This window comes from Talaromyces rugulosus, chromosome VI, assembly GCF_013368755.1.
Source record: "Talaromyces rugulosus chromosome VI, complete sequence".
Classification (NCBI taxonomy): Eukaryota; Fungi; Ascomycota; class Eurotiomycetes; order Eurotiales; family Trichocomaceae; genus Talaromyces; species Talaromyces rugulosus.
The window spans coordinates 3,298,513-3,319,843 of record NC_049566.1 but is presented as its reverse complement, the minus strand read 5'-3'; the positions used below and the strand labels follow the sequence as shown (position 1 = coordinate 3,319,843).

At 40.0% G+C, this 21,331-nt stretch overlaps 4 protein-coding genes across 4 annotated transcripts; 1 reads left to right on the top strand and 3 right to left on the bottom strand.

The window, feature by feature from the left end:
- Window positions 1-8,235: 8,235 nt before the first annotated feature.
- Window positions 8,236-9,662, bottom strand: TRUGW13939_11528 (uncharacterized protein; the record flags this gene model as incomplete). The annotated part of the gene is made up of 3 exons (XM_035494635.1): window positions 8,236-8,805; window positions 8,867-8,946; window positions 9,002-9,662. 3 exons carry the CDS (start codon window positions 9,660-9,662, stop codon window positions 8,236-8,238), a joined length of 1,311 nt encoding a protein of 436 aa, XP_035350528.1.
- Window positions 9,663-10,662: 1,000 nt separating this feature from the next.
- TRUGW13939_11527 (uncharacterized protein) lies at window positions 10,663-11,847 on the bottom strand (the record flags this gene model as incomplete). Its single annotated transcript, XM_035494634.1, has 1 exon — window positions 10,663-11,847. One exon carries the CDS (start codon window positions 11,845-11,847, stop codon window positions 10,663-10,665), a length of 1,185 nt encoding a protein of 394 aa, XP_035350527.1.
- A 3,034-nt stretch (window positions 11,848-14,881) lies between these two features.
- On the top strand, window positions 14,882-16,600 carry TRUGW13939_11526 (uncharacterized protein; the record flags this gene model as incomplete). Its single annotated transcript, XM_035494633.1, has 1 exon — window positions 14,882-16,600. One exon carries the CDS (start codon window positions 14,882-14,884, stop codon window positions 16,598-16,600), a length of 1,719 nt encoding a protein of 572 aa, XP_035350526.1.
- Window positions 16,601-16,794: 194 nt separating this feature from the next.
- TRUGW13939_11525 (uncharacterized protein) lies at window positions 16,795-20,207 on the bottom strand (the record flags this gene model as incomplete). The annotated part of the gene is made up of 14 exons (XM_035494632.1): window positions 16,795-17,032; window positions 17,091-17,254; window positions 17,316-17,481; window positions 17,546-17,562; window positions 17,842-17,968; window positions 18,032-18,182; window positions 18,240-18,261; window positions 18,311-18,637; window positions 18,690-18,707; window positions 18,759-18,895; window positions 18,964-18,995; window positions 19,049-19,818; window positions 19,865-19,926; window positions 19,979-20,207. 14 exons carry the CDS (start codon window positions 20,205-20,207, stop codon window positions 16,795-16,797), a joined length of 2,460 nt encoding a protein of 819 aa, XP_035350525.1.
- Window positions 20,208-21,331: the final 1,124 nt, after the last annotated feature.

Sequence of the window (21,331 nt, the reverse complement as noted above, 5' to 3'; positions counted from 1 at the left end):
CTCTTTAATATATTTTACAGCCTATTATTGCGATAGTACTCTACTCATCTTAGAATTGCCTTACACAATATTCTCATCTTGTCTTCTGTTAGCAGAATACCCACCCCGATTCACATCTTGGTGACGAGTTGTTGAACCAGTTGACAATACTAAAGGTACTTCTATAGTATATACTAAAGAAGCCCGTGGCTTTAAATTTGCATTGTAGGTAGTACTATAATATAGAGACTTACTAGATTGGGAAGCTTAAGCTAAATAAGCTAGTGTGGTTATACTGTCTGATAGTTAGGCTGTTTTTAAGATATTTCTTAATCCTTATATAGTCTTGGAACAGGTCTTTATTAGGGCCTGTTAGTGTCTGTTGGACAAATGTACTATTAAAGAAATTCTTATTACTTTATAATAGATTTCTGTCTATATAGATATCCTAGGGAATGAAGCTATTGATAAAGCTACTAAGTAAGCTGTCTAGGTAGCTATAAAGCAGCCTGAAACTACTAACTGGTCTAGACTAGATATAAGAATCAATACTAATACTAATTACTAATATTGGTTTACCGTAGTAGGCAAGCACTGAATCTATTAATCAGCTAAAGACGTCTAGAAAAAAGAGTGGAAGAAGGATAAGACTGCAGTGTCTATAAGATATTTATTAAACGCATCTACTAAGAAAGCTTTGTACTATTGGAGAGGTCTTTATAAAGCTATGGTATTAATCTTTATATAGCTATATATCTAAAGAGTAGTATTGAACTATTATTTCTGATGAATTAACTGCTAGGACTTATCTTTATATCTATGTAATCTTAAAGAATAGATTGTGTACTATATTATTATAGACTGCCTATAGTTTATTGATGATAGGGACTATATATTTAAAAAGATTTAGAATATTAAGTGTATTGCTAAATTTAATAAAATTATAAGTAAAAAAGATATGGTAGTTATTATTATGTAGTTTATAATTAATATAAATATTCTGGACTAGTTCTAAGCTGTTGATCTATAAGTAACTAGCAATATAGAGTAGAAATGTTACGGGCTAGGTCCTGTCTTACTGGCCTAATGTAGGTCCAGGAATTGAGTAGATTCGAACGTGAGAAAGAGAAGGAAAAGATTCACAGGGGTTCGCATTGTCAATACAGGTGAGTGTGGGTCTTAGGGATGTTCTAACGAATCTGGTGTAGCATCAGGAGGTTCTTTTATAGCAGATCAGATATAGACCAGGTGCAGTTATTCTATAAGAGTAAAGCTTGAGTATCTTAGGGACTAGGACCCTAATATTATTCCCCCCCTTCAGCAGGGGCGTTGTGGTGTTGGAGCTAGTGGTTAAATGCTTTAATATCTTCTATAGACCAGGTAGATTCCTATGTAGGTCGCATATATCTAGTCTAACAGACAAGGTATTGCTTCATATATCCACAGTCCTAATATATAGTCTATTCATCAAGTATACTATTAACTAGATACTCTTTATTGCCTTCTACTAGGTGTGCTAATAGTTGATAATTATATTGGGTCTGTAAAGAGAGCAGATGTATATCTATAGAATAGAGAAATATTATATAAAAAATATTATGAATAGTTTTAGGGATATTAAGTCAGTATATATAGAATCCTATTTTCTTTAATATAGTATATTTTATATGTTGGGTGTCTAGCTTCTTTAAAGATTATTTAGTTTGAATGTTCTAAAGGTCTAACTATACCTTCTATTCTATTTTATACTCTAAAAGAGTTTTTTAGTAATAGTTTGTATTATTTTCTATTCACTACTATACTGTAATAAGCTTAGTCTATACTATATAAAAGGCCTATTATAGCTTAGTAACTATATTGTTTATATATTTAATAGTGGGTCTTTACTACTTAAATGTGGGGGTAGCTTTATCTAACTAGAGTGGTTTGATGTTGTATCTATAGATTAGAAAGAAGAGGCTGATACTAATTACAGTAGCATCGCGTCTATTTATTATGAGTTGTATAGTTATAGTTAGTGAGCTCTAGTTGGTTTAAAGATAGATATAGAAGTTCTATAGGTATTTTTCCACTATAGAGTTAGCATGCTCTGTCTATCTATTAGTTTAGGGATAGTGCGTGGTTGATAATTATCTTGTGATCTTTAGATGTTCATATATGCCTTTTTAAAGATTATTAATAAATTGTGTGTCTTAATCTGATATAATACTGCTAGGCAGTTTATATTTGTATATAAATTGATTAATAAATATTAATATTACTGTTTTGGTATCTATGTGTTTGCATAGTACCAATATAATTCCTTTTCCTAGTCAGTTAATGATCACTATAAGATTTGTATTTCTATTAGATATTAGAAGTTTCTTTATAAAATCTATACTAATATCTTGCTATATTTGTGAGGAGATAAGAAGTAGTTTTAATAATCTTTATTAATATTGTCTCTATATAGTGTTCGTACCATATTTGTTATAGTTGTCCATGAATCTTTGGATATTATTAGATAGGTTCAGTCAATATAGTTGTTGGGCTATGATAGTATAGATTATATTTCAGTCTGGATGTCTGATGAGATAGGAGTTATATATTTCTTGTATAATATAAATATATAGTGGTTTACTGTCTAATACCTATTATCAGTTTTAAAATAATAATTAGTCCACTGTATTAATTGTATATTTGGATATCATAGTACAAAGTTATAAGTTTTAAGGAAACTATAGAAGTTTCTAGTATACAGCCTCTTTAATTTGTTTATAATTCTTATCTTTAGCTTTGGCTAGTTGTCACTGTTCTTTAATTAACATTAAGTGCTCTATGTGGGTAGTGTAGATATAGGGTTTAGATATAGTGTTCAATAAGCGACCTTAAGGAAGTTGTTCTAGATAGTCTCTCTATACTTTGTTAGGATTAATAAGATGTTTATTTTAGTATGCTAGACGTTCATCGTCAATCCTATTAGGCATATCTTATGAGTGTTGTGATAGTGCATTAAGTCTAGCAGCTAGTTGTCCTAACTGGTACTAGAGCTTATAGTTGAAGTATAAAAGTATATCAGCCTATCTTATTTATTTTTTATTTAATCATTAAAGCTGCATAAAGTATTTAAGATTTTAATAGTTAGTCAGAATAGTAAACTCTTTAGTATTAATTAGTTTAGATTTTTATTGCTTTAGACACACTATTATTGTCAATAGCTCCTTATTATAGATCTTGTAATTGTACTCTATAGATATATATTTTCAGGAGAAATAGGCGCAGATTTATAGAAGTCCTTTGTTATTATACTATAATAATATCCCCTCTATAATATATCCTAAAGAGTCAGCTTCCATGATTGTATCCTGATTAGGGTTGAATTACACTAGTATTAGGTCGCTTATAAATATTTGCTTTAGTTATTCGAAGGCTTTATTAGTAGCTTTAATCTAAATAAAAATAGTTTTCTTTTTAGTTAGTTCTGTCAGTGGGCAGATTATATCGGAATATCCTTGGATAAACTGTTAGTAGAAATTTACAAACCCTAGGAATAATCACATGTCTTTTATACATATTAGGACTTTCTATTCTAAAATAATAGAGACTTTTACAGGGTCTATTTAGATCCTTTTTCTAGCTTCTAATATAAATCTAAGGTATTTTATTGTCTACACTTTAAACTTGTATTTATTAATATCTAGCTATAGTCCTATAGTATATAAATATTCTAGTATCTTTATTATCTATTTCTAATAATGTGTATAGCTACCTTCTATAAAGATAAGTATGTTGTCTAGATAGACAGATATAAAGTTGTTTAGGAACTCGTAAAGGGTCTAATTAATATATTATTGAAATATATTCAGTGTATTGATAAGGCTAAAAGATATTATTAGCCATTTATAGAGTCTGAATCTGGTTTAGAAAGCTATCTTCTACTCATCTCCTTTGGCAATATATATCTTATAGAAAGCCGCTGTAACATCAAGCTTTGTAAACCATCAGACTTTAGATATTTATTATAAGGTCTCATGTATTAATAGTAGTGGATATTAATCCCTTTTTATTATAGTATTAAACACCTAATAATCTATGTAGAAGCATAGTCCTCCTCTAGGTTTCCTTACAAATAATATCAGCGCTACAGCAGACGAGTTACTTATATATATAAAATCCTTCAACAGTAAGTTATAGAGAGTTTTCTATAAAACCAGCAGTTTTTCCCATGACATATTATAGAAAAAATCCTATAGTATCTCTGGCTTATACCTCTTCGCGTCAGTATCAATTAATTCAATCTAATAGTTAATATTCAGACACAATAATAGTAGCTTATTAGCTTCCTTCAGATCGAATAGTTCTAGGAACTTATGGTAATACTTAGATAGTTTATTCCTTAAATCTATCTGTAGTTTCGGGGCTAAAGCCTTCTCAATATCCCATATAGAAACTGTAAATATATTAATCTCCTTTTTTCTACTTCGCATCCTTTTTAAAGCGTTCATTACAGCTGCACTAATCTGTCAAGGGGGGTACTCAAGTTATAACAGGTTCTTTTTATCAACAGATATTCTGTTCCCAAATTCCAGTCAGCCTCTAGCAGCATCAATTTTCACATATTGGTATTCCATCCATAGAAGACCTAATATCATATCATATTCACACTTCAGAACCACATAAAAGTAGGCTTTCTCTTATATATTTTCCCTAATATCTAGTGTCACACATGCAATTTCCTTAATATATTAAGGTGCCGAACTATTATATCCTTTAATAGATCTAGGTTTAATAGCACTATAATTCAGCTTTTTCTTTCGAGCAAAGGTCTCTTTAATAATCCCGTAGATAAGACACCTACTATTAATTAAAGCATTGGTATTGGTTCTACAGTCTAACCATACGTCTATATTGAATAGGGATCCATCAAACCTTCCAACCATCTTTTTAAAATTCTTAAAGTTATAAACTGTTTTGTATTTTAGCTTCTATAAACAACTTTATACAGGAGCTACTCTTTTAATTCTAATATGCTATCTAAATCTATATCAGATTCAGTCTCATTCTTCTTTACTTTAGTGTTAGATATCCTCATAAGCTTGTCATGTTTCTTCTTGCCATAGTTCCTTAGAGATGGCGTCCAATGGAGTGGCACAGGTTCAGGGCAGTATTAGGCAATATGGCCCAGTTTTCCATATTAGAAATAGTTGTCCATTCTAATAGTATTGATTGGCAGGCCCGCAGATATCTAGTTTATAACTTAGGGCTGTCCTTTATCAAAAGAGATTCTTTTTATAAGCAGACAGAGAGTGTTCTGCTTATATCAAGACTAGAGATTATTAATCCTTTTTAGCTCTTTAAGATTGTTTGCTACTTAGTATAAATATTCACAGAAAGCTTTATATTATTTTAGTATATCACTCCTGATAGTTACATACCTTATTTCTTGGTTAATCACAGTTTTCAGCTATGAAATTTTTACGTTGTCGGTCTATAATTAATCTTTTATAAGAAGTAATATCCATTCAAATTCGTTGATAAAGTCTTAGAAAGAGGTGCGCTTCTATCATATATAGTTAAGTTCAAGGTTCACCTTTTTTACAAGTTAATAATCTTTAAACAGCATATTAAGATGCATAAAGAAAGCTTTTAGTATAGCAGGAGTGACCATATTTACATTCCCATAAAGCTGTATTTAAAGATAGACCTTCATCTAGGCCTTTCCTGCCAACCATCTATAGGTATACTATAATTGCTTATACAGTCCTCCAATTGCTGGTGTATCAACCATTAATTTTATATATAGGATTGCCACAAACTGCATATATTTTGAACAATCACAATCATCATATTTATCGGGATAATCAAGGGAGTGGCGTGGTTTGTTTGTACTGTATATAGGGGTTACCGATGGTATGGCATCAGTAGGGACCTCAGACATAGGTAATTCAATCATATTGCTAACCTGTCCTTCAATATGCGATAGACAAGCGGACATATTTATCAGAAGAAGTTCTATTCACTATATTTATTCTAATAACAGCTGGTTCAGTTCTAAAGATATACCTATTTAGTTCAGGCTGTCTCTCGGTGGGCTATTTATTATAATAAAAAATTTTTTTAATACTCAACTCAGTTATTAAGAAGTGGTAATATAGTAATTTAATCCTTTAAATAAAGAGAGTTGGTATAGTTCTTAGAGGCTTGACTTGAACAAATAAAGAGCGATTGTATAGGTTTAACCCTTTAGATAAAAAGAGCGACGCGTTCTTAATCCTTTAAATAAAGAAAATGAACAATGTTCAAATCTAATGTTATAGGCTAGGTCCCATCTTACTAATTTAATATAGATCTAGAAATTAAGTAAATTCAAACGTGAGAAAGAGAAGAAAAAGGTTTATAAAGGTTTGTATTGTCGATACAGATAAATATGGGTCTTAAGGGCGCCCTAGCGAATCTGGTATAGCATTAGGGGGTTCTTCTATAGTAGATTAGGTGCGGACTAGGTGCGGTTATTCTACAAGAGCGAAGCCTGAGTATCCCAGGGGCTAGGACCCTAACAAGAAAAAGGCTGACGCTAAGGCTGAAACTAATTAATTAAGGTACTAAGTGTAGCTTGATATATAGAATAAATATATAAGTATTAGTACTTTAAGTCTATATTAAGACTGGTAAAGACCAATATATTATTTTAATTTAATTAAGAAATAGAGAGTAAGGAAATGAAGCCTAGTAATTTAAAGAAGAGATAGACGACTTAAAAAAGCGCGCTAGTATAGGTATGGTTGAGATGCTATTGTTGTAGTAGATAAATAGATAGAAAGTGTGTGTATAGTGTGTTAGGAAGTAGAATTAAGGATAGGAATGGTGGTAGTGAGGGTGAGATTAAGATTGAGTCTAAGGATAGCTGTAGGTGTGTAGTAAAGCAGGCCCTGGTGTAAGGGCTGTAGTAAGTGAAGAAAGTGGGAGAGGAAGTTGTGGAGGACTAGTGAGATTGTATTGATGTTAATATTCTAGATTTTATTTATTTATATGGTTTGTTATGTTTGATGGCTTTGTATTACTTTTTTTAGTATTTTATTTCTTAGTATTCTGTTCCTATAGTGTGTCTCCTAAGCTGCGCTACTGGTGGCTGTGCCACCTATTATTCTACACCCTACTGGATTAGGGCCCCAACCCTGTATAGCGGCGATAGTACAGAAGCTAGCTATATCAGGTTAATGAGATCTACTACTACTACTACTACTACTACTACTACTACTACTATATATAATAATTAAAGCTCTAATTTTTTTTAGATATTCTTTAGTTTTCTATATTTTTTTTTATTTTTTTTATTTAGTAATTACTTTTTTAATAGCCTTACTTACTATATATAATATCTATACTTATCTAAATTATATATACTACTATAGAATTTATTCTTTCTTTATTAATTCTAGATATTTATATTATTTTTTTTAATTTAATAAAAAGATTTATAATAACTTTTAATATCACCAATATATCTATTATAATTATCTAAAATTTATAAATTAAGATATAAGTCATTAAAGATAATTGCTTAGCGAAGACCTACAGTATCTGTATCTTCTTGCAATGATAAATATCTCTAAAAGTAAAATAATGGGAGCGAAAATAATTGGTGACGAATAACGCGGCACTAAAAGACCTTCCTCGACAGCATAGAACACTATAACCGTATTAATCGCGCAGATTCATCATGCGAATTCCGCCTTTAGAGTCTTTTTGGACGTGGTCAAGACAGCATTGATCAGGAGCGCATGCTGCAGAGTTATAGACCTAGTTCGCTGTAAGGTTCAAAGAATCTCCATGTCCACCACTTTTCCAGACAGCTACCGTTCGCTATCGATCACCAGCTACTCGAGAGCATACCGTTCGAGCTTCTTGCGCTTCAGCTGTGTCCGCTGGCGTTACTTCTTATTCCGAAGTATAAGAATTCTGAATGACCTAAGATATATCGCGCCTAGAGAGTCGTGCGAACTATAGGAGAACTGATGAATAATAAATAATCCTCAATAATGGCAGAAGTTGATTGTAGACATAACGAAACTAAAACTAGCAACTCCCCTCATCTTTTTGGCTAAGGCGATGTACGAAGACCAGAAAACTGCTTTCCAATCCCACCTGCGTGGTTCAAAGTCGGCTATCAATATTCCGACTCATGGAATACATACATCCATTACCTTGGCACGGCAGCCAGCAGGCCCCTTTCCTTAACAGCAGCAAGTGAGGTCTTTCTTGCGCATATGGATACGATCAAGCCCCGTAAAGAGACAAGGATTTCATTGTGAAGGGTGTCTCATTGTCATAGTCAATAGCAGTCAAGTTTGCATAGTCCATTACTTGCGAGTCATCCCGACTAGAACATCCAGCTTCCTTGAAAGCCGATAGCGAGGCCGAGTCAGAAACTGCTGTACTTATATAGGTAATTGAGAAGCACTCGAAGCTTATCGGGTTGCCTGACGAATCGGTAGGGCTGTAACATTGACCTATAGCATTCAGCTGGGTCTGTTCTAACACTTGCCATAATCCGAATCGGTAAAAATGTCGATATAAACTTGCCCGGTTGGAGTAGGTGGTCCGGTCGATGTCGATGTCGCTGTCGCAACCCAGCTGTTGCAAACAGCGGACGTTATGTACGGCTCTTGCGGAATCTCGCAGAGCGTGGTTGTCGACGTCGAGACACAAGAGCTTCCGGACTCGGTGGAAATCGGCTCGACTGTCGTGATGGCCAGAGTAGTTGAGAATGTGAGCCTTGGTAGCGGAGGTAAAGATGATGAGGTTGTCAAAGAGGGCGACGTGTTGTCGAAGAGAGTGTCGAAGAGCCTGCATTCCCAGCCGTGGATGACATCTGGCTTGCAGTGCTTGAGCTGATAGAGCCTGATACTGGGTTCAACGTCACGGTAGGTGCAGTTAACTGAGAGGGGGGTACAGGCACGCTTAGGGTTGCGCTGCAAGCCGATGGGCCTGGTTTAGAAACGGTTAACACGAATTTTAGCACGATACTGCGAGCGTTACTCACTTGAAGAGCTGGATGAGCTGGACAATAGTGAAGAGGTCTGTGAATTCGTAGGCTCCGGGCTCTCTGGGGGTGCATCGTTCGCGGGAGTAGGTCCCGAAGGATCAGGGCATGAGTCAGCAATAGTGATGGAAGATCTTGATGCAGGGCAGCCAGGCGGCAGTGTGAGGACTACCGAAGACCCATCAGGCTCGGTGAATGTCTCAACGTTCGAAGTTGACGCAGATGGTGTTGAAGATACGCTGGATGTTATCGATATAGGCTTTACGGTCAATGTGGAGCCAGATATGGTGAGGGTCTCTAGTCCAGTAACAGAAGCACTGGTAGGGAGTGTAACAGTAACAATAGGTCCATTGGGTTCCGTGAGCCTCTGCACGATCAAGGACGCTGATCCGCTGGGTCTCGTAGATGTAAGAGGGCTAGAGCCTGTTGAGAGAGATACCGTATTTGAGGCTGACGGCCGAACTGGACCACTAGAGCTAGTGACAGTGTTAGAGACACGCATACTCGCAGAGACAGATGATAGTGAAGTAGAGGAGCTAATACTTCCACTTGTCCTATTTGTTGTAGGTCCCCAATTAGACGGCGAACTTGAACGTGCGGGTGTGCTTGAAGATTCGCTAAGTGATGAGGTAGTAGACGAGACAACGGTAGAGGCTGTCATGCGTGAACTACTCCAAGTTGTTGTGGCATTCAGTACAAATGAAGAGCTTCCAGGGGGGACATATTGGCGCACGCCTGGAGCTACGGGACTTGAAAACGAAGTACCAGCCAAAGCCGCGAGGCAGGGTAGGCCGATAATCTGCTTCAACGCCATATCTGCAGGCGGATTGCAATGACCGAGAAAAACGATGGCAAAACTGCGTGTAGTAGGTTAGCTATTTGGTAGGGGGTGCTGACAATAGTCACATATATATATTTACCAACCGGTCACGTTGTTCGTCTTTTCTTGTCGGAGCACACCCTAGCAACCTTGCTTAACTAAGTCATCTTGAAGGATCATACGACTAGCCGTGGCCAAAGCCAACGAGACCAACATCTCCCGTCATCATGTTCTATTCGACAGCGAAGCTTTAGATATGTCATCATGCTGGATAGGTATATTGCCGTGCCTCAAGCCCCCAAGAGCCCTTGAGGCGGAGCTGTCGCAGTTCTGGCTCCCATACAGCTCGCTTTTCCACCGAGATATGCAGGGTTCTGATAGGCTAAAAGGGTTTAGATTCTGATATAAATATAGTGTTGTGCCTAAAACCCTTGAAAATCACCTAAAACAGAGCTATCATAGTTCTAGCCCCTATACAGCTCATTTTCCACCGAGATATGTAAGGTTCTAACAGACTGAAAATGTCCGGGTTCTGATCTAGATATATTACCATGCCTTAAAGCCCTCAAGAGTCACTTAAAGCGGAACTGTCACAATTTTAACCTTATACGATTTAATTTTCCACCAAGATATACAGGGTCATGATAAATTGAAACTGTCTAAATTCTAGTCTGGGTATATTGCCGTGCCTTAAGCTTTTAAAAACTATTAAAGCAGATTTATCACAGCTCTCGCCCCAATACGACTCAGTTTTTCACTGAGACATGTAGTCACGTGTCATGGTCGTAAATTTCTTCTATTTATTGCAAGACATATGCTGCGTATAGAGTGATTTTTTTCACTAGGGGACTGGTGCAGCCACGGCGTATTTTGCAACGATCCTAAGCACATGATTCGCATCGGGTCCCCCATACTCAACCCAAGGGATGCGTTTGTTACCCCCCACAGGGGCTTTCAGCTGCAGCTTCAGCCCGTTCTTGTAAGGCTCTCCGACCACCGAATCCTTTTCGAGACCAAGGAAGGTGATCCTAAACTGTCTATTAGGCCCTTCTGAGAGATGAATAAGCTCAAACCAAGTCAAATTAGGGAATTCGTTGCAAATGCGGTTCAGCAGCTCCGCCCAAGTTGAATTATTGACAAGCGTGGTTAGGCGAAACTTGATACCCGTCAGGCTCTGTTTCGACTTGCTCAGGATCGCCATGATAGTTGGGGCGGAAAGCCTGGCCATGGAGATCTCTAGCCTCTCCAGTGCTGGCAAGGTCGCATTGTGAAGGATAAAGGGAGGAGTATGCGCCATGTGACGAGGCTGCGAGAAAGAGAGTGAGAGCTCTTTAAGCGCTGGTGCATGGAGGAGGACATCCTCGGCTAAAAACGAGTATAGGTTCTGACTAAGGCATAACTCTGCTTTTCGCAGGATGGAATACCCGGTGTCCTGGCCCTGATGTTCAGCTGACAGCTCAACAACGATGATGGTTGTCTTTGGTGATTGTTTTCGCAAAACGAAGTCGGTTACGGCCAGGTCAGCACCATGCAAGATGTCACGCGCGAGGATTACCGCCTTCTCCGGATCTGAACGCGCGCTTACGGTGTGCTTATCTCTGATTTCGAGCCTAACAGGACAAAGCTGCTGGGCTGCAAGCATAGACTTGAGGAGTTCTACCCCCAGCGCCTCGGCTACAACCTGTCCGTTTTCATGCCGCGGCCAGATGGCGGAGGATTCCGAAGGTGACGTTTCCCCGAATTCGTCAGAGTCATCCTCAATCCAGATGACTTTGACATAGTCTCGTATCTGCACATATGTGCCCAGCATTTGTAGCCTGCTCAGATCGTCGGCCATCAGGCTTGTTTTCCACGTTGAGAAATAGCGACTGAGTACAGCCTTTAGGCGCCCAACGTCTGCTTCTGCTTCTGTGTATGCCGCGACGAATGCACTGCGATCCGGACCGGGGAGCAGATGTGACCACTCGTCGACCATGCCGGCAGATGCCAACCTGGGTGCCGGCTGTGACGGATCCAAGTCGCTCATGGTAATCCTAGCTGCTGTTCAAAGTTGATAACTTGATGAGAGATCCCTAACTTCGTGTATAAGCTAGTAATGCTATATTGACTAGATAAAAAGTGAACAGAGGATTGAGGCTGAAAAGGGCTCTCTTTATAATAATTGAGCATGTATTAGCTGTAACGTACTATGCAATAAAGTTGCATAAATATCCAATTGGAGGTCGGGATTTGGCCTAGAGCGGCACCTGGTGCGGGGTTTGCATGTAAATTTATTGGCCGGGTGTGAGAATATCAAACTTGACAGCGTGTGACTCGACTTAACCCCTGGTTATTAAATTATTACCACAACACTATACCTTTAAATAACACGCACTTATAATAATTCTAAGGAACCCTAGCCTTTCCCTAACGCCAAACCAAATTCTCTCTAATACTAACCCAAACCCTTCCTAATATAAACCCTAACCCTCTAACTTCTAATCCTAAGTATATGGTATTAGAGATGTTTATTATACTGGCATAATTTTCTTGTCAAGTTGAGTCATGTGTTTGATATTATCATAACCGGCCACTAAATTTACACCACCGGTCAGCTGAATCCGGGGGGCTAATTGTAAAATTCGGAGTATATAAATATCTACAGTGGCTGAAACCGCAGCTCGCAGAGTTCACAATCGGTACAATCCAGACATTCTTTAACTCCGATACTCCAAACAGAGATCAGATGTTTAAAACGCAAGTCTCAAGACGTTGACGGCATGTTGGAGTTTCCAACAGCTAAAGCCTTGAAGGGTGCAGGTGGAGCTCGGTTAAGACTGCGGTTATAGAAGCAGAGCGGAATTTTCAGAATATAACAAGTCGTTAATCAAGGCCATTAACAACTATAAAGACCTTTGGATACTATAGGTGGGTTAGTCTAAGTTCAGGATAAGTCTTTTATATTTTCTATATATCTTTAAGCTGATTAATACGTTCCTTGTTGGCTTTAGTAAGCTTTTTGTAGACTGGTTTGTTATTGATCCTTTTGGTTATACTTTTTAAACCTCTCTTTTTTGCTCTGTAGAGGTAGTCTTTAGCACTTTTGCTTATTGTTATAATATAATTTGCTTTTTGAGTTTAAATTAATTGCTAAGAACACAATGGTTTTAACGTAAGTAATATAGTAGGTTTGGTAAAGTGGAAGAAGAAAACAAGAAGAGGCAGAAGCCTGAAACGGTTCTTTATATCTATTTAAGGGAAGGAGTTAAGTTCTTTCCACACCACTCTCATGCCTCTCCAGGTACCCACAGACTTTTTATTGCAGTCTCGGCACAAGAACAGTATGATGGCATGTCAGTCTCGTTCCTCAACAAGCGTTCGAGAACTCAGAGAAAACTAAAATATAGGAACGGCCTTTTTAAAAAGGCAAAAGAATCTTGCGTTCTATCACCTATATAAACTAATCTAATTACTATATAAATTAGAATCTTATACTTATAAATTTTACTGATTTAGTATATATGTTGTCGCACTTTATGGAGCAAAGCTTATTAATCGGTTTGGAACCTGCACGGTCCCAAATTTGTAAGAGGTGTCAAAAGGTCTGATTTCTTCTATCTACCCCTAATTTTCTGTTTATATGCAATTGCCATACAAATTACTAACCCCGATTTATTTACCCTGATCAGGATCTTCCTTGAGGCCACGTTGCAAAATCGGCAGTTGATTTCGGTAAATTTGACCCTGACCGGTTGTGGATTAGTACGATTTGACGGTTGACATATGTTTATCCTTAATTTGCATCACGTCCGCGCTATTATCAAGCGAGTGCCAAGTTTGACACGATTTTGACAGCCGCACGCCCCACTTCAAAGTACCTTGGTACGGTGGGCCGAGACGGACCGAAGCGGGAAGGAATTTTAGCAGAACATACAATCGAACTGTTACGGACCAAGTTGATCTATATGCCACATGACGTAGATCATCGGCGACTATGTCTTAATCCGAAAACTTGTCATGTGCTTTGCCACGCAAGGTAAGCCAAGGTTCTTCCTTTATTTTATTAGTCATTCAGATGCAGTCAGTTAGAGCGCCAATGGCCGTTCACGGCGGACCAAACCTAGCAACTCGGTGAATATTGATTTTCACTTTCCATCGCGAGAATAATCCGCAGAACGTCTCCCTTAATAAAGACTGATTGCTAAGGCCTTGGTCCCCGTAGCTGTCCATTTAGATGTGTACAGAGCCCGGTCTCCGGACTCGACTTTCATTGGACGTATAGTGTTTGAATATCAAGGACATGAGATCAACTTATAAATTGCAAATGATCCTAATTACACGCATACTGAAAGCCATAAATCATGCTATTTGCGGTCTTAGCATATCCCATCCCAGATGAGTGGTGGAAAGAAAGATTAGGAAACTTTGGATAGTGGAACTATAAACGTTGTTATTACCCCCGGTTAATGCTTTCGCGCTTTCACGCTTTCAGATATCAAAAATAGCCACGAAACTCTATCTATGAGCATGCACCAAAGAGAACATCTATACGCGTTTGCCGTTTGCGTGGGTCTAGATCGTCTTTGAAGCTGCACATCGCAATGACGTATGGCAAGTCTGAGAATCAACCAACCGGTAACCGTGTAGGAGTAAGACGCTTCAAGGACGGTTGCAGGCAACACCTGTAACCTTGGAAGTGTGCATAATATGAATACCACATTTCGAACGCTCTATCATATGACTAGACTGTTTTCGTAAGTCGGCTAGATCTTAACATGACCCTCAGGAATGACCACCAGACCATACGGCACCCCTTTACGTAAATAGCTAGTTGATTCTAGGTAATCCTATGTTCATTGAGGTTTAAAAGTAGACTGAGTGGAATCTCCATTTCAATCTATATTTCTACGGTCGTGAATTTACAGATATCACGTCATAATCACCGAAGCGGCTGGGCGCCCCCAAACCTACTTGTGTCCCCAAGTACTCCTGAAAAGTATAAGGCTGGGTGTCGCTCGCATCTGAAGTGTGTCCACTATACTTCAGTCAATTGTGTATTTGACCTCTTTCAGAAAGCAATCATGATCCGAATTCAAGATTTTGAGGGCATGCAATACTCCCGCGATGGGACTCCGGCTGAGAAACAGGACTATACCTACTTCAACCAGCAATATGCGACCTCAACTCACGAGGATGATCACAACATGCACCCAGATCTCATCGTTCAGCCGAAACGAGACGAAGACGTCATTCAGACTGTGAACTGGGCCAGAGAGAACAAAGTCGCTATCGCTATCAAGAGTGGTGGTCACCAGTACAGTGGTGCATCGTCTACCAGTGGCAAGAACATTCAGATCGACCTTAGCAACACATACAAGGACTTGATGGTTCTGAATCCCCGCAACCCAATTGACCAGGATAGGGCACTGGTGTACGCTGGCGTCAGCAATCAACTCAAGGACTTCAACGCATATCTCAAGCACAACCAACTGTTTGTCCCCCACGGACAGTGCGCTTCTGTATGTCTGGGCGGGCATGGCCAGACTGGTGGTTATGGCCAACTTGGCCGTAGCTTTGGCCTTTTTGGCGATCATATCAGAACCATTCGTATAGTCTGTCATGACGGTGTCATTCGAGACATCTCTAAGGAGAACGAGGCCGATATTTTCTACGCCGTACTCGGAGGGAGTCCAGGTAATTTTGGCATCATCACGCACTATATCGTCGAAGTATATCAGGCCAAGAGTTACATGGGGACAGTTTCCGGTCCAGATGGATTCAAGGGACCACATGGTATTAAAGGACTTTGGGTCTACTCTCCGGAAGTCCTCAAATATCTGCTTACTGCAGTCGCACAAATGGCTGACGATAGCAATGTCCCGCGAGGCTTTGACCTCTGTGTGAGCGTCCTCAGTACCGACTTTCCCGTCACGACGCTATTCCCCAGGTTGAAGAATGCTGACGAATGGGAACGCATTAAAAATAAGATCAAGGAAGCCCTCGCGGATAAGTTTCTTGACTGGCTGAATGGCAGCTTCCCCGCCATCATCGTGCTCTATGCGCAGTGGTGTCCAACCAGCAAAGATGACAAGTATGACGAGAGTGTTAGTCAATGGTTCAACAAGTTCCGAGACCTGAAGGGTTTCTTCGAAAACGAAACCCTCCTCATCGACGAGCTCGAAGAGGACATGTCTCATATGTCTGGAAGATGGATCTTCCCTAAGCAGCGAGAGTTTGATCTCCCTTACGTCAAGCGCACCTACTCTACGAACTCGAAATCTCTCGAAAAGGACGGCTGGGCCGACCATGTGGTTGATCGCATCGACTTGATCTATAACCCGCACCAGTTGCTCGATAATAACCCGGGAGATAAGGAATACGAAGTCTACACACATTGCAAGCTTTCAGTGCAGATCCAATGCTATGGAGGCTACAATTCGCGTTTTTATTTAAACAAGGATAACGGCACCTCTTACAGCTGGAGGGATACATCGGTTGTACAGACGCTAGACTGCTTTCATGAACCGGGCGATAAGTATAAAGAGTATGCCGAAAAATGGCAGGCCAAGAATGACTCCATTATGGTTGGTCCCTCGAGCCCCTTTAGTAAGCAAGACAGACGTTTGCTCTGGGGGTCTTATGGTGACTGGGACCTGGGGAAGCAGGAAATTTGGAAATGTTATTATGAGGATGCGGACAAGTACCAGAAACTGGGTAGGGCAAGGGATAAGGCTGACCCTAACGGTACCTTCACTGCAAACCCGTTCGCTGTTTCGGCTATTGCAACCAGGGACGCTTAAAATGTAAGATTACTTAGTGGATAGGTCACTAGTAGGAAGGGGCTGAGCTCGCTTAAACCTTGAAAATAAATTGTTTGCAAGGATACTTGTTCGTCCAAGGCAAAAGAAGGGGAATAATATAGGCCCTGCAGGACATGACACTAAAGTGGTAATATCTATCTATAAGAAACTCGACAATAGGCAAACTAAGAGCACTAGGTGCTACAACTATTAAGCTGCGCCGCAAAAGTCCCATTCTGCGGATTGACAATAACATAATCCGAATAACCTGACTTCAGCAGCGTGGCATACCGTATAGACGACCCAGAAACGTCGACTCCTGGAGTCACTACTCCATGATCCAGCCACATCGGTTGATTTGGGTAGTTGTTGAGATACACGTGAACTGAGCCGTTGACTGAACTTGTCCAGATGTAGTCTGCTTTTCCATCACTTTTCCCCAGATGGATTAGCGGTGTTCGCATTATCAAAATATCGATGATTTTCTTACTTGTTGATATCGCTGAATGAAATTTCTTCCGGCAGACGTCCAACCTTGGCATTTGCATTGGCTTGTGGGATGTTCTTCCAACTGAAGCCCTCCTTCCCACGTGTATGGAGATTCCGGAAGGTATTCGTGCTCCCATTAGGGTAGACATAAATGTAATCGTCGATCTACGCAATCATTAAAAAAAAGGATTCTTCTACTATATTATATTAAGATGATTGAACTCACCCCATCACCGTCAATATCAGCAATTCGGACATTTGCCCCGGGGCCTCGGCCATTTGCAATCACACCGGTGGAACTCCATCGGATGTCGCTGTTGGATCCGAGGTTGATAAACGCGGTCAACGCTCCTGTTACTGGGTTGAGAACAAGATAGTCGTCTAGTCCGTCGCTGCGTGATTAGAATATATTGTTAGCTATTCGTTCATTTATGGATGAGCGCCATTCTGACCGACCCATTTACATCGCCGAACTGCACTTGTGACGTTTCAACGTCTTCGCCAATGGGGCTAGCGACGTTCAACTCTTTCCATGACCATCCAAGGGAATTGGATGTATCAGGGCCGTTATTGATGCTACTCATCCGTCAATGATAGGAGTCTTCAGAGTACTTCATGTCGGGAACGTACTACACCGTCGGAGCTCTCGTGGCTGGGTCAAGCCAGATATAATCATCTATCTAGATAAGTCGAGAATATTAGCATAAACACATCCCGGCGATTCTTATTATTTGCATGATAAAGACACTAACCCCGTCACCGTCAATATCAGCAAAGTGAAGACCATCCAAGAGTGTAGTCGTGTCTCCTGTTCCGCGGTTATATGACACCAAAAGGCCACCATGTTCATCGACATAGACGTAATCATCCTTTCCATCACTAAAGGGTGCTTAATTAGTATTGATTCTTCTTGCTATGCTCTGAATTCTTAACAGCACTAACCCGTCTAAATCGGCAAGTCTAAGGAAAGTCGGGTTTTGTGAATTTCCGCTGGCAAGAGTTCCCTGTTCGATGAACTGAGGCACGCCTTCATTTTGTGTGGGTTGGTTCAGGAAGCCAGTAAGGCCGCCGTTCTTATCCCATACCAGATAGTCTAAAAATCCAATAACTAGTTAGCTACAAGACTGCTCTTTTGTGCGTCAGGACTTACCATCGCGGCCGTCTCCGTTGATCTAAAATCATCAGTCACAGCTTCAATCATAATAATCAAAGCAAACTCACATCAGCAAACACAATGTTCAATATCGCAGATGTAGCGCCCTTAAATATTCCCCCTTGCTCAGCAAACTGTACATCACTTCCTCCTCTTGTTCCAATATTCAAAAAGTGCTTTAGATCACCTTCCTCTCCAATATAGACATAGTCCGCTCTTCCATCACCATTAATGTCCGGGAATTTTAGGGTTGCCAAGTTTGCATGAGAAACACCAGCAGTAATTTGCCCTCCATGAACCCATTTCCATCCATTTGGCTGGGTGCTGCTCGCTCCACCGTTCCACCAGACCGAAACAGATCCGTTCTCTGGGTGGGCAATCAGATAGTCTGTAAGCTATTATTATGTTAGCACAGAAAATCCCAGCTTCTGTTATTAGACCACCTACCCCATCACCATTAATATCCTAGACGTGAAAACTATCAGCCAAGAACACACAATTTGACAGCTAACCTACGGCAAGAAAAACAGTATTTCCTTTTCCTTCTCCTGTTGCAATCAGGCCGTTGTTATTCCCAGCTCGCTTCCATGAGGAACCACCTAGGTTCAAGGAGCAGGTTATCGCTCCGGTCATTGGATCCAGCCACAGGTAATCTAACATTAATAAACAATCAGATAAATTGAGGTAAAATTTATAAAATTAGAGACTGAGAGTAACTCACCGGCCTTTCCATCTCCATCCATGTCGTGCAGCCTGCATGTCAACTGTTCAGTATATATTAAAATGTTTTGCTTTGTCAGACTCACCTAACATAATGACGATCTAACCCATACCCACTAGCAACCTGTCTAGGTGCAGTCCAGCCTTGATGATATTTCCAATCACCAGTATATCCAACACCTCCTTGGAAAATTTCTCCAGTACCAGTAAAGACATTACGAGATGTACAGCCAGTATGTCCTTTATTGAGCGCAGTTGCTGCTGCCGAAGTGATATTCTCACTTGACGTTATCTGAACAGGGCTTTTTCCAATCTGAGGAGCTGGGATACTAGGATCTGGTCCACCATTGGCATATAGCCCATCTACTCGATTTGGGTCAACCCCAACCGGCGTATTGATCCAATCCTTCGGAATCTGTGTAATAAAATCATACCAATAATCACCAAAAAGTTGATATCCAACATTGGTTGGATGGATGCAGTCGCCGTGTAGACTGCTGGTTGGGAAAGAGGTGAAATTGACAGCGAGTACGTGCGAGCCATTGTCACTACGCTGCTTCACAACACCTGGAATCAAGTTTTGGAATGTTGTCGTCCGGGGATAATGGCTCTTATCACAGGAGTTTATGATCATGGCAACAAGAACTGTAGCATCTGGGCAAGCTTCGATTACTTTATCAATCAAGTTCCCCAGGCGCTCTGAAGCAGCAGTTGGATCATTGCCTTCAGTTGCAGTGGTTGTCTTTGGGGCCATATCATTAGTACCAGCGTGGATAAGTACAATATTGGGGCGTTGTGCCAAGGAAGCATCGATATGATTGGCCATATATTGAATGGTTTTTCCAGACCACGCAGCCTAACCCCGTTAAAAAAGAATTCACTGATGCTGCTGATCTACTTACAAAGTATCCGCCAAGCATCGTACCATCGGATGTTACATTCCCTGCATAAGTTAAATTATCCTCTATAGAAATTGATCAGTTAATGAAGAACGTAGAAGGGAATATTGCTCTTACTATACAAATCATCACGAAGTTGGAGCCGGTACCCGTTGCCGTCACCTCCGTCTTTATCGCTTCGAAATCCTACAGTAATCGAGTCCCCCACACAGAGGATTCGTAATTCTGTGCCTGATTTCACTGTTTGGCCGGGCGTTGTATTTTTGAATTGAAGCACATCTGCGACGACCTGAGACGCTGCTATGAAGACAGCCAGCCAGATATAACAACGTAATGACCGCCACATTCTCAGAGCGACATATACAAGCAAAATAAATACTTTATTGGAATTAATTAACTTTTGTGGTGGGGAAGTGACAATTAATAGTAGCTGGAGGTCTAGACAAACGTGAGTATACACCGCAGCGGATTCTAAATAGCTTCAAAATACGCTAAGGACTCCTACTACTGTTATATTTAAAATAAGCACTATTTTAGGCCTTTATGGGGTACCTAATTTGTACCTAATTCCAATTCCTGAGGTTACATCTAGATAGTCAGCGCTCTCTCTCCAACCAAGCTTCGTTCGACCGGATATTATTTATAGCATTATGCGATTATTTAAAGTTTTATGTCTCTCCAATTTTGAAGTTAATCTCAATCACCGTAATATATCATTTTCAAGATCCAACTTTAAAAATATCTCAATAACGTTTCCTTACTGGTTGAAGTGGGAGAAAGTTTGGAGCTAGGCTTCGGGTCTTAGAAAAAAAGAAGATTCTAAACACACCAAAAAGTTTAGAGGCCAAGAAAAGTGGCTGAAAGCATTCGGGCGTCGCGCGATATGGAACCTTAAATAGACTAGTTTATCATCCCAAAGGAAAAAGCTGACGATAATCCCCATCACTACTTCCGATACCACATCCATATTCTTGATCCGTTTCTATGTGTGTGGTTCTCGGTAATGTATTCTATATCCTAGGCAGGATACCCATTTGCTTTTAATGACGCAGACAGGCTAGGCTGTAACTGTGGTGGACTGTGAGGTCGCGCCCCAGGCATAAAGCTAGAATCAACACAGTTAATCCGTGGCCGCAGTAACATGGATATAGCTGTGGCTGCTGTTCTTTATTAAACATGCCCTGCCCCCAGGCTCAGATCAGGAACTATTCTGTCATATCTCCCAGCCATAGCAGTTATTTATTGTAAAGTTGACATCATGGTCGGATATATTTCACGACATTAAGAAAAATACCCATAATAACCCTAACCCTACGCCGCTGTAACCCAAGACTAGTAATAAATATAGAGTGGGTTGGTTCCTCACTCGATTGCATACTAGCTAAGTCGGCTAGGGCGTTGATAGGGCCGATCATCTCAGATATGAAGTCTTGCATGTCTTGAAGGTTTAAAATCATGAACCTCCTTGTC